General features: G+C 39.8%; 1 protein-coding gene across 8 annotated transcripts in view; it reads right to left on the bottom strand.

Annotated features, from left to right (window-relative positions):
- The window catches only part of GRIP1 (glutamate receptor interacting protein 1), a 275,878-nt gene that overhangs the window by 39,130 nt on the left and 222,619 nt on the right, over window positions 1-14,129 (bottom strand). For all 8 annotated transcript variants that reach the window (XM_048500227.1, XM_048500230.1, XM_048500228.1 and 5 more), the window contains 3 exons: window positions 11,344-11,491; window positions 10,668-10,837; window positions 979-1,131 (listed from right to left, as the gene is read on the bottom strand). In XM_048500227.1, coding sequence (XP_048356184.1) covers window positions 979-1,131; window positions 10,668-10,837; window positions 11,344-11,491 — 471 coding nt within the window. The remainder of the gene's footprint in view (window positions 1-978; window positions 1,132-10,667; window positions 10,838-11,343; window positions 11,492-14,129) is intronic.

Here is a 14,129-nt window from a genome sequence, read left to right as displayed (position 1 = left end):
ATCTGAGCTTACGTGACTTAAGACCCAGAAAGCTTCTCAACCTAACATCAAACAGTTTTTGCAAAGACTTTTCATGGATTCTCAGTTAGTTAATCCCCTTCCCTCTATTTTATTGGTATTTGAACCTTAAGGTGAGCTTTAAAAAATCCTGCTCCCCCCTCCCCCGGAAAATCTCAGTGTGAAATACTGGTTCTGGTGGGTTTTAACCCACCAGAACCAGTTGAATCCGGCCGTGAAAGCCTTCGACAATTCAGTGTGAAATCCATTTGCTTCTTTGGGAGATGTTGCAAAGTTCTCTGTAGCCTGAAAATAGAGCCACGCTTAGACAAAAAAGTGAGCTAAGTAACAGAACATTTTGAGCATGTGTAGAATCTCAGGCTCATTCCGCACATGCAGAATAATGCACTTTCAAACTGCTTTCAGTGCTCTTTGAAGCTGTGCGGAATAGCAAAATCCACTTGCAAACAGTTGTGAAAGTGGTTTGAAAACACATTATTTTGCGTGTGCGGAAGGGGCCTACGAGTCAGTTCAGAGTTCTTGCTTAAAAAATAAAGTTTTCCAATGGTACTTGTAGCTGACAACCCAATTAGCACTTAAAATGGGTAGAATTAACCCACTGCTAGAAATACCACAGGTGGGGATTGGGTGCAGGGGCACAATTCTATATTTTTGTTCCTGTGGGTTTGGGTTTTAGATCCTGATAATGCACTAAAAAATCTCTAGATGTTTGAATGAATGTTTGCACATGAAGAATGCATAATTGAGTGACAACAGAAGGCAGAAGACTTTGATGCTGGATGTGGCAAATATGCAGCTTATGAGTGAACACTCCTTTTGCATACCACAAAGTACATGAAAACTATTCCCCTCTTCTAACTCCAAACAAATCTGAACTGCAATGTGCTGTCATATTGTTTGAAAGGTTCCCTTCACAGCCCTTTTGAATGTATTCTTCAAACAGCTGACATGGTTACCTACATGAGCTTTTGAAGTCTTTCTTTTTCATTCGCCTTCTCATCATAGTTCCCCGTGGGCTAGTAGAGTAGAGACTACGAGGCAAGGTCCCCATGTTCAAGGAGCTTAGACTGTATGCACTCATGGAGGCAGGAGAGAAGGATGAAGAAACCAAGGCTGCAGAAAGAAAGGAAGCATTTAGTAAGAGGCATGTTACAGTGAGGAACAATAAAATATATTCCCTTCACTCTCTACAAAAGTAGACCATGTATACAGCACACAATAACAGTTTATTTAGATTCTATAGCACATTCACAAACTGCATAAAACCTTGGCAAGCTGAGTCAGAACTTCAGGGTCGTGTGGGCCATAATGAAGTCCCATTTTTGCTAGCTGAGCCATAGATACTAACATAAATAGCTGTAAAAATTTTAAGCAGCTGGCATTCTTATGATGAATGTGAATGACTTCAATAATAGTTTAAACACACAGCTGTGTGCATGTGCTTAGATATACTGAATCAAGCAATGCATTTTTTGGAAATAGTGATTAATGACATAAGCTTTGAATGTGAAGGGAAGCTGCTAATAAGGCACTACACTGGATGATACAGCCCAGTTATATAATGCTTCTTCTTATATTGATAGTGTGCAGGTCACTACCATTCTCTTTGTTTTTTAGAGAAATGCCAACCACCTGTCCCTGAGAGGAGTGCAGGGGGTGGGGGTGGGGGAGATGTGCAAGCCATGCAGCAGACAGTGGGGCACCTCCTTGCGTGTAAACAAGGAAAGAGACCCCACTTCGACCCCACTGTCGAATGCACTGCGGGCCATGAGCAACACAAGAAGCAGTCCATGCCTAATGGGCTATAGTGTTATGTCTGGGAAACTGGATCATTTATGATTTGAATACAGCTCTTTCTCCTTTCCCCAAGAAAGAATGGAAAATTTGGGGAAAACAAATAAAACATTACTTGCTTTCTTATCAAACCCCAACTTATTCTATAGCAAGATACCATTGCCAGCCATAATTGGATGCAGAGTGAGAAAATTTGGGGGCAGGAACAAAGTATTTAGCATGATGCCAGTAGAAAACCAGAAACGATGGCCTCACACTGGGTGATGCTCTAATATTCACCCTAAACTCTATGTTTAAACCTAGAGAGTGAATCCCAGAGAACTGACAAACACAATGATATTACTTCTGGTTTTGCACCAGAAGTGAAGGTGCACAATGGTGCGATATGAAATCTCCTTTTCCAGTTTTCCCACCCTAGTCTGCCCAAGTAGCAGCAGGGAGCCAGGGAGGAGGCAATCCCAGGAGAGCAAGAAACCTGCCCCCTGCAAAAATAATATAAAGCATATAATTTTAGCTTGCTTTGTATACAAAGTTGAACTATTTGGTATGTTGGTGAAACATACAGCTTATTCTATGCAGTTACTTCCGTCTAAGCCCAATTATTTCAATGGGACTATACCCATTGATTTCCTATAAAAAATTGCAAAGACATGCAGTACTAGAGCTGCAAAGTGTCACATCCAATGAATCTTAGTTTATTTCATCTGAGAAGCATGGACAGGAAACTGAAAATAGAAAATGCAAATTTTGTAGTAACAAAATGCAATGAGTTATTTGGACAGGGAAGGAGGAAAGGAAGCATGTAATAGATGGATCTTATCTTGGAAGCTAAGAAAGATCCGTTCTTGGAAAGGAGACCACCAAGGAGGATTCTCCAGAGGAAGGCAATGGCAAACCACCTCTCCCTCTCACTTGCCTTGAAAATCCCTTTCTGGGGTTACCATAAGACAGCACTTTACACATGCACACATTTGGATAGAAACAATTTTATACAGTCACAAAAAGACTAGCAGCATATTTGGGTATCAAATTAAAGTTTCAACAATGAAATATTTTAACTTTGTAATAGTGTTTTAGAATCATATACATAACAGCACATTAATTAAAGTACAAAGTCAGTCACGTTTAAACAATATCTTTGAAAATTTTGCAAGTATATGTAGTGTTTATAGGAATTATTGATGTTCTCAATCTTCCATCATTTCAAGGTCAGCTTGCTAGAGGTAAAGGGATAGGGCAGGCTATAAATCCAATAAAACAAACAAACACAAAAACAAACAAATAAATAAAGTGTAGACAACTGGGCAACGGCAACGGCAAACCTTCATAAACATTGTCTGCCTAGAAAATATTTATTTATTTATTTATTTATTTATTTATTTATTTATTTATTTCTTAGATTTATATACCGCCCGATCCCCGAAGGGCTCCGGGCGGTGAACAACATTATTTGAACATCAACAGGAGCGGTCATACAAATATAAATACATAAGCTCCATCCCATAAAATAGCTTAAAACTCATAAAAACAGCGAATAACCATAATACATAATACATATTATGATTTGATGTCGGTCCATGAGTCAGTAATGAGCCAGTGTTTGCACAGGAAACTACCTCTACTTTTAATGCTAAAAATAGACCTATATAAGCTAAGTTCATGCTGTGCGTTCTGAGTAAGTAAAAAAATATTTGTACTGATTCCAAAACAACTCCACAAACCAATATTTCATAAGAGTTTTTTCAGTGGTTCTCAAAATTTCTGATTTTCCAGAAGGATTCTTTAAAAAGTCATATGGCAAATGTTCCCTATTTTCCCCAATCCCTATCTCCGCAAGCCTTTATATCACTAACTAAAACTACACATATTAAAAAAGAGGAAAACGCATTTGATGCACGAAATAACCTCACACAGTTGTAACAAAAAGGGAGACATCTGTGAAACAGCAAGATTTCAAATCTCAAAATGGAAAAAGTATGAGAGGAAGAGAAGAAATCATCATCATCATCATCATCATCATCATCATCATCATCATCATCATCATCATCATCATCATCATCATCATCATCATCATCCCCCCACCAGGTGCCGCCTTGTCGTTGGCAGGGAGCTTAACTGCTTCTGTGATGTTGAGAGCTGTGCTGGTGGTAGTGCAAACGACCAGTAGGTTCAACCATGCCAGAGTGGTTTCAATTGAGGAGCAGGACTAAGTGCACCCAACCCACACAAATATGGTGAAGCAAACTCAAAACAAGTCTATACTGGCTCGGTCGTCGCACAGGATAGTAAGGGCTGATGAACCTGGGCATCCATCGACAAGTGGGCTACAGGAACCAGAACCCGCTAGTGAACAACCAGGGCATGGGCCTGCAGGACAACTGGAAGCAAAACAACCATAAAAGCGACAGAAATTTTCAATGTCAGAGAATCGAACTGTCATGAACTGCTACCATAAATCAGAACCCCAAAAGCGTGGCTACCAAAAATGGATGTACCGGCTGTGGAAATTCGAATATTCAGATTCAACTGTAACTGAACTGAGACTTGCTGACCAGAGGTGATTCATAACCAGGAACAAGGTGTTCAGTGAAGTCGAACTTGAAGAAATAAGGAAAAATCATGAAACAGAAGAACAAGCAACTGTGAAGACAGTTGTAGAAGCTCTAACAATATCTGAGCCCACTGAACATTTTGAGCCAGAAGAAAATGCAGGAATTTTGCATGAAAAACCTGTGGCCATTGTTCATACACCTGGCACATTGACCACAAGGCAACAAGAACTTAAAGAGAAAATTTTGACCTATGCTGCATCAAAGGAAGAAAGGCAAAGGCAATGCCAACATTGAAAACAGTGCCAAGAAAACATCTGGCACCCCAAATGGAAGATGTAAATGCTGCACTCGCAACTGTCCAGATAACATCAATGGAAGAAACTAATCAGCTTGCATACATTATAGCAGTGATTGTAACACAAGAATTGGGGCTACAAAAACTGAAGTCCGCAAGAAAAATGACTGGAAAACCAAAATGGAAAATCAGGTTGGAGTTAAAAATCAAGAGCCTATGATCAGATGCAAGCAATCTGAAGAACATGAAGGAACAAAAACTGAAGAATGTCAACACAAAGAATAACCTGATTAAAAAAAATACTGGCTAAACACAAGAAAAATTGAAAAAGCACTTGAAATTGTGCAACAGTAAATCACAGCATCAGCCAGAAAAGGATGTGGGGCCAGGGCCGCTCTCTGGTCCTACACAGCTGAGTTAGTTTTAAGAAAAACTAAGTTAGAAATAAAAGCAAAAGACATCTGACATTAGAAAACAAACAAACAGTTTTACTTAGCAGAATATAGATAAGATTACAGAATGTGAACTCTCCCGAGGGAGAGACACGCCCTTGGTGCCCTCGAGTGATAGACACAGAATTTAGATCGTTACAGGAGGTTGACCTCTCCTGGGTGGCTCTCGAAAGAGTCATGGCCAGTAGAGGAAGAGCCTTAATTTTTGTAGATGCAAAGAGTACCTGGGCGTCCACACAGTCCCCTCCCCTTTTTGTTCCATCGATATTATGATTCCTTATATACAGCAAAATCTAATTGGGTCAGAACTAGGTCACATGAAGAGCAGCCCCCCTTACTCTCGTGATTTTCCACATTTCCTTCTGTAATTCAAACGCTACATGCTGTTAGCTTATGGCCTCTACGCATATGCAAAGGACAGTAATAAAAGGTAGCTTGTTGTCTTCAAGAAAAACCCGTTTTGCTAGGTTTCTCCCAGAGAGAGCTATACCTCCAGGGCATTGCAGGATTCCTTTGGCTCATAAAACTTACTTTTCCCAGCATGAAATGTTTCTAACAATTCCCCAGTTTGAAATGTTAAAACATGGTTTACAAGAGTTATACAATGATTCTAAGAATTATAGAATTATAGTAAAATACAAATACATGTGAATCACTTATCATTTATGTGTTCATTTAACTATATAGAAAAACACTTTGTAATTTAACTAATCACATTCATTTCAAACCCAAAAACCAAATAATAAAATGCATCTGTCTGCTGTCACGTAGGCCCTCAGTGCCAAGATGTCAAAGATGTTATCTTGCTTGTTTTGCATAGTCACTAGCAAGCTGCTGGTAACATTCCTTTGACCTATTGGGTAAAAGAGCTACTAGGGCTTTTGGTCACTTACACAGAAGCTCCCATTTTGATTCTTTGCAAATCTTTGGTTATATGACTTTCATGTTTCTTGATTAAATACCATTTTTATACACATTCTGGCCTGTCTCCACAAGGAAAATAACAACAGAAATGATCAGTAAAAGAGTGAAGAAAGTCAAGAGCTGGACATCACCTGGCAATGATCAGTTGCATGGATTTGGGCTCAAATATCTGACCAGCCTGCACTCAAAAATGGCCGAACAATTCAATGAAATGCTGCAAACTGGAAACATCAGTGGATGGATAGTAACTGGGAAAACCTATTTGATACAGAAAGATTCAGCAAAAGGGACAATACCAGGAAACTACAGGCCAATAACGTGTTTGCCTACAGTTTTCAAACTGCTGACAGGCATAATAGCTGATCAAAGCCAAGATTACTTGGAGGCAAATAACATCTTGCCAGTAGAACAAAAAGGCAATAAAAGAAGTAGGGGCACCAAAGATCAGCTTCTGATTAACAAAACGATACTGGAGAAATGCAAAAGCCGCAAAACAAACTTATATACAACTAGGATTGATTACAAAAAAGCATTCGACTCACTGCCACACAGTTGGATCATCAAATGATGGGAACTATATTTCCCAGGAGACCTTGTGAGCCCCAAGGTCTCCTGGGAACTGTAGTTCCTCAGGCGGTTTTTACTGCAAACAGGCCTTTTGCAGCCTGAACAAGTTCTGAAAAAGAAAAGGAACTAAGGTAAGTGTGGGAAAGTGGGGTGGGGGGTGCAGCAGGGGGGCACCATGGGGGGGGGTGGGGGAAAGGTGGAGGGGCCTGGGGGTGATTTTCCATGCCTCCAGGCATGCGCCCGGTGCACAGCGCACCCCCCATCCCCATCCCCTTGTAGCTCCGCAACTGCTCCAACCCCAAATTTCCCAAGAGTTTCCCAACTTAGATCTGGCAGTCCTATCCCCCTGCCAGTGACTGGGGAAACCTGGCAACCCTAATCTGAAATAAGTCTTTCAAAACGTTGTGATGCCCAAACATTTCAAAAGTAACAAGTTACAATTCAAAGTGCTTAGCTGGTTAGCTAGAATACTCTGCCATTGAACCTCCTCCTCTCTGAACATCTAATGAAGAGAAACCCTTCCCTAGAAGGACTTCCTGATGATCCTAACTATGTTTATGTCTTTGAAAAACCGCCCACCATCAAAGAACAGAACAGAAGTTGCTGAAACAGACATATCATTATGTCAAAATCACTGAAAGCAAAATGAACATTTTCAACTTTAAACCTTACAATTTACTATAGATAGATTCCACATGGGTCAAAAACAGCGGTGTGAAAACAGTGTGAAAATGGTGTAAACCCTTTGACACCGTTTTAAATCATTTTACACCATTTTCACATCATTTTCACACCGCTGTTTTTGCCCCATGTGGAATCCGCCATACATAAGGCACCCAGCACTTCATTCAGATATATTTTCAAAATGTCGTGTTCATGTGAATTTGTGAAACATATGTTTGATATCATGAAGGTCTCCTCTATACTTGTGATGGTTATTGTTAAGGTCTGGATAAAGGAAGCATATCACTACTGAACTGAAAGATTTGCACTGACTGCCCATCTCTTTCCAGACAAAACTCTAAGTGCTGTATTTTATTTTTAATGTTCTAAATAGCTTGAAGCTGGGACAGTGGCTACCATTTCCCATGCAATGCACCCACACCTAAGACCATTTTTCCAAGTCCTGTGTCCCTACTTGTAGTAGTGAGATGGATGACAATGAGATGAGGCTTTTTCAGTGGTGGTCATCTCCTCTTTGGAATGGTCTGCCCCTTCAGACTCTCCTAACATCATCATCATCATCATCATCATCATCATCATCATCATCATCATCATCATCATCATCATCAATTAATTAATTAATTAATTAATTAATTAATTAAACTTGCTATACCGCCCTATCCCCGGAGGGCTCAGGACATCTATCTTGCTGTCCTTTAGGTGCTGATCAGGCCCAAACATTTTTTTAACTCAGGCTTTATACTGAAGGATTCCATATTTTAAAGCTGTTTAGTCTGCATCTATCCTGAGGACTGTTTTATGAATATGATCTTAAGCTTTTGAACCTTGTTCTTTTGATGATTGTATGCCCCTGGCTTCTGTTCATGGTTTGCATTACTGAAATCCTTATGTTGATATTTTTATGATTTCATTGCACTGTTTTTACTTTGTGAGCATCTTAGGAAAGTTTCTGTGGAGACAAAACATTTTTTTCCTAAATAAATAAATAAATAGATTCTTGGTATTTTCTTATGGGTATTTCCTTATTGAATATGTGCAATTGGACATTCATCCATCATAGAGTTAGAAAATCATTTAAAGGGGTGAATGCAGGGTTGCCAACTCCAGGTTAAGAAATGCATGGAGATTTTGTGGGTGGATTCTGAGCAGGGTGGAGTTTGGGGAGAAGAAGGACTTCAATAGGTTATAATGCCAAAGTCCTCCTTCCAAAGCAGCCATTTTTATCAGGTGAACTGATCTCTGTTGCCTGGAGATCAGTTGAACAAGTGCCATGGTGGAGAACTTATGGCACTCCAGATGTTCCAGATGTTCTTTCTCACCATACTAGAACCAGGGGGCATACATTGAAAATGCTGGGGGGAAGAATTAGGACTAATAAAAGGAAACACTTCTTCATACAACGTGTGATTGGTGTTTGGAATATGCTGCCACAGGAGGTGGTGATGGCCACTAAACTGGATAGTTTTAAAAGGGGCTTGGACAGATTTATGGAGGAGAAGTCGATTTATGGCTACCAATCTTGATCCTCTTTGATCTGAGATTGCTAATGCCTTAACAGTCCAGGTGCTCAGGAGCAACAGCCGCAGAAGGCCATTGCTTTCACATCCTGCATGTGAGCTCCCAATGGCACCTGGTGGGCCACTGCGAGTAGCAGAGAGCTGGACTAGATGGATTCTGGTCTAATCCAGCTGGCTTGCTCTTATGTACTTATGTTCTTATGACAACAATTCCCATCAGCCCCTGCCAGCAAGGCCAATTTGCTGGCAGGGGCTGATGGGAATTGTAGTCCAGGAACATCTGGAGTGCCATAGGTTCGCCACCACTGAACTAGTGGGAGATCTCCAGCCACCACCTGGAGGTTATTACACCTTTTTGACTGAAAAAGCACAGGAACCATAATATCATGGTGTTTAAGGCATCCCATAGTCATCTGGAATTGCATTCCAAGTTGGGAGGGCATTTTAACCATGTGTGCACCTAGAAATTTGTGCGAAAATAAGTATTTTCTAATTTGCAGCAAGCCATAGTGTGCCATTATGTTTGAAGAATGATTTGCACTTACTCTGTAAACAGGGACATAAACAAAGGTTTGCAATCCAAGTTCAAGTCAAGAATATAGTAAAATACTTAGTTAATATAACAAAAACAAAGCGTTGCTTCAAACGAAATAACTGATGAGCTCACAGGAGTAGAAGGAGTGATCATTTTATATGTTCAAGGCTCTTTCCAGTGTTATTGGCATTACTATCAGAACCAAGCATGGTTTCCATTGTATAACAAAAAGAAGTCATTGCAAAAAACATCACCTTGATCTTAACTGATCACCAAAACCATGTAAGAAAAATTAATCTCCATTAATGAATCTCTCATTGTATGTGACTTTTCTCCCATCTGTCTGTGGAAAGAGCATTTCTGTTCCTTTTGAGAGTGATTAACTATCTCAGTTACATGTGTTCTACTTAGTCCTTAAGTTATATCTTAATTAAGGTTTGAATATGTGCATTATCATTGCCTTTTGAACTGAAATATGCCATTAATTCTTAAAGTCTATCATGGATAACCTATCACTATGTCTGTATCTGATAAACAGTAATTTTTTTGCTTGAAAAAAAGAAATCTAGCTTTTTAATATAAATAAAATAATATAAATAAAATCCAGTTCTGAAGCAAGGCTCATCCTGTGTTTTAAGTGAATATGAATAGGTGGATCTTTGCTTGAAAATCAGATTTCTTAAGGAATGATACTGAATTACTCTGCTTGATATTCCATATTCTAGTACATTACATAACAACACTGATTTTTCTTAACAATCAGTTCTTTTTATAGATGAAAGTAAACAAGTAGTTGATAGATAAAAGTGTGCAGGAATGAAACAAATTCCTCTGGTTTAAATGGATGTTTAAGGTTAAGATAAAAACAAAATTGTTTACAATAGATTTCAGAATTTCCCCGTATCATACAGGCCCCTATATCTTAAATGCATTTCAGCAAATTCCAGTCGCTAAATCCCAATAATGCTTATGGGGGAAAAATTATATTGAATTCTCGTTCTGAATAATTATCAGGTCTGGGAACCAAAGCATAATTAGCATATTCAAAATTGAAACTGAAATTTAAAAAATAAATTTAAAAATGAATTACTCAAAATAAAAATATGTGGATCCTACCAGTTTTCCTAGTGGCACAAGTTTTACTGAAGTCCTATTCCACATGGCCTTTTATGACACAGATTCCACAATGCTTGATTTACCCTTTTGGGAGAGCCCTCTTCTGCCATTAGAAATCTAGTAGGGGCCATTCCAATGCCGCTGGTGTTCTAGATTTGTTCTATAGTACATAGAAGAGGGGAAACATTATCTGTGGACTAGGAGCCTTCTTACCGTGTTCTGGTCCCTTTAGAGCCAGCCGAGTCTGATGATGAGGAAGGATTTCAAGTTTGACATTATCAGAAGTATTAGCCAAGAACTGTGTGGCTTCTGCTAATGTACAGTACTCCATGCTGGTACCATCAATAGAAAGAATATGATCTCCTACATGTAATGCGCCACATCTATGGAAAAATGGGAAGAAAATATTATTTTAAATTGATTTTTCTTACTGAAACGAACAACAAAAGCAATCTAGAAACTAGTCTCTTTCATGGCTTTGTGTTGTTCTGAAGAGTCAAACCAGGTGGTATGCTTGGAGTACCCTGTAGAGAACTCCCAAACACACAATCTTTTTTTTTTAAAAAAACAACACAGTTCAGATTTGGGCAGGGATGTAAGCAAGCATGGCATGTGAAAAGTTTCCCGTTCCATTTTCCCAACCCAAAATGGCCCTGCCCCCATCTGATTACTGCACCATTACCCCCCCATTACCCCCCCATCAGATTACACCCCCCAAATCTGATTACTGCACCACAAAACTGAAGATAATCCTGAAGACTGCAAGAATACTTGAAATGTACTGCTTTCTTGCAGCTATGTAATAGCTCCTCTGAATGCTGCATTTTTTACATGTGGTGCACTAAGACATCAATGGTGTGAGCAATACAGCCACTTCTACACTACTCACCTGTCTGCGATACTTGCAGATTTTATTTTATCAATGACAATGACTTGTTTGCTGCAGCACATTGAGGTAGATAATGCAACTCCCAGAGCAGAACCAGCAGTTTTGGCAACTTCAACAAGCAGTGGGCCAGAAGCTGTTGCTACCGAATCTATGAAAAAGAAACATAAGCAAAGGCAGTTCCTCACTATTGCATCTTTTGTTTATTTTAGAGCTCTTTATTAACACATACTGTCTAAACAAGGAAAATATGCTGCTGCTCCATCAAACTGGGTATATTCTCCCTACTGTTATCTATTAATGAAGAACTGAATTGGGGGAAATACCTACAAGAAGAAGGAGCAACTAGTACATTCAGTGCAATAACCTGTTTCAATCTTTGCCATCTGCTTATTAGCTTATTAGCTGCAGGGGATGGACTAGCAACACTCTCTCTCTGTGTAAGGCATGCTTTGAAACACCTCCAGAAGGATATTGCTATCAATGGCAAGAACTGCCCAAATTAAAGGACCATTTAAGGTTCTCTACTGTGGTGAAGCAGGAACCACATCTCTGAGGTCCCTTCCACACATGCAGAATAATTCACTTTCAATCCACTTTCACAATTGTTTGCAAGTGGATTTTGCACAGTAAAATCCAGCTGCAAAGTGCATTGAAAGTGGATTGAAAGTGCATTATTCTGCATGTGTGGAAGGGGGCTTACTATTATGGCTGCACTGAGCCCTGATCTTGCCTATGAGGTTTGCTAACCATTAGCAAATTAAATGTAATTGGAATGTGTCTGCCATGTTTTCCATATGGGAGGAAAACATGTAGTTTCCTTACTGCTGCTGTTGGTAATATAATACATCAATTGGGCTACCACATGGCAGGTTTCTCCTTTTCCCTGTCCCAGTCAGTGGCTACTCCCTACAAATGTACCATTAGGGATTTTTCAGTTTGATTTAAATCAGCAATTCCATATTATTATATTAATATAAAATTGTAACATGTATAATAAGTTTCTTGAATTCTTAGCTTTCATTTAAAATTAAGTCCCTACCTCATTTTGTGGCAGACATATGCATTTCTTCTTGTATATCCATAACTGAATGTTATGGATAACTCTGGGAACTCAGAGAACTCTGGGAATTCAGAGAACCTGTTACCTAAATATAAGAGTCCAAAAAGTGTTCTGCAAAATTTGGATTCAGGTAAATTGGACCGAAAAATTTTCAGGACTCTCTCCTACTAGGGCTGTCATCCTGCAGGTGAGGCCTGCAGATTTCCTGGAATCACAAAGAATCTCCCAATTACAGAAATCAGTTCCCCTTTAGGTTTGCAAGCTCCAAATTGGGAAATTCCTGGAGATTTGGGGACGGAGCCTTCGGAGGGCAAGGTTTGGGAAGGGAAGCAACCTCAGCAGAGTATAATACCATAGGGTCCACCCTCCAAAGCAGCCATTTTTTCCAGGGGTACTGAACTCTGTCTACTGGACAGCAGTTGTAATTCCAGGGGATCTCCAGTCCCCACATGGAATTGGCAACCCTAGTTCGGTTCCCCTATTCATCATTTAGCCTTCAGGGAACAGACAAATACTTTAAAAGTTCATAAGCATCCTCAAAAATCAATGAATAGTCTAATACCAAATTGATTTGAGTAATTTCTCCTATAATTTTCTCATATAAAGACCAAATAACTGGAGAGGCCCAAATATGTTTAAGAGACTGTTCTTTTAAGTTACAATGGCAACAACTGGGCACTTTAGACAAGCTCATTGTTTGACATTCTACATAAAAGGGAGAAGGGAAGGTCAGAATCCTGGGGAAAGAGTTGAGCAAGAGAAACTAACTCATCTGTTCCACTACATTGAAGTTAAAGGTACAAGTGTCAAGGTAATGACATGGCAACTCTAAGGCCCCTTCCGCACAGGCCAATAAATGCGGGCTAATGGCGGTATAAACCCGTTTTGGAGGAAATTTCACACGGATCCTGCTCCTAACACAGGTCTGCCCCGTGTCCCCCCCAAACCCGGGTTTTTCAAGAATCGCACTATCTGTGATTCTTTTGTTTCAATGCGGTTTGCAGCTGCTCCTGGGCAGGGAGGCACTTGTAATGTGGCTGTGCGTTCTCCTTTTCCTCTCTTTCCCGCCTGGCATCTGCGTAGCCCAGCGTCCTAACGTCTGTCACCATGGCTGTGGATTCCAGTCGTGCATGCCTCCGTAGCCACACATTGGTGAGAGATTTTTTTAAAGCACCTCCATGCAAAGGCGTGATGGCAACCCGCATTGCTTCCATGGGCTCCATTCACTGCCTACACGGAGGCATGCAAACGCACTGACTGGACAGTGGGTTGCTTTATCCCAAGTGAAACCCACTGCACTTTTGATGTGGAAGGGGCCAAAGTCATACAGATGTGGGGGTCTTTTGATAGCACTTTAAACACTTGAAACAACTTTTCCATAATGTCAATTTGGGAAAGGGATATAATTTTCTATTCTTTAAAGAGTGCTGGAACAGTCTTCATGGTTACAGGCTATGATGCGGTGAGAGCACAAATCTTTTAAAGACATTTAAAAACTCATTAACATTGAGAACAAAAATGTAGTAGAGATCCATTTAGGATTAATTGGCTTGCATTACATCCTGCTGAAAGCATATCCTATAGCATAAAGTAGAAATTCTATATCCAAGTTTGTGATTATGAGGATTAAAAAAAATACTCCAAAGAAAAACTCTCAAAAATGTCCTACCTCAAAGTGTTCCCCTGGCTATCTGTAAAATTAGGATTATCAGTTTCTTGCATAGGG

This window comes from Sphaerodactylus townsendi, linkage group LG06, assembly GCF_021028975.2.
Source record: "Sphaerodactylus townsendi isolate TG3544 linkage group LG06, MPM_Stown_v2.3, whole genome shotgun sequence".
Classification (NCBI taxonomy): domain Eukaryota; kingdom Metazoa; phylum Chordata; class Lepidosauria; order Squamata; family Sphaerodactylidae; genus Sphaerodactylus; species Sphaerodactylus townsendi.
Note: the sequence above shows the minus strand (reverse complement) of the source record. Positions and strands in the feature narration are given on the sequence as shown.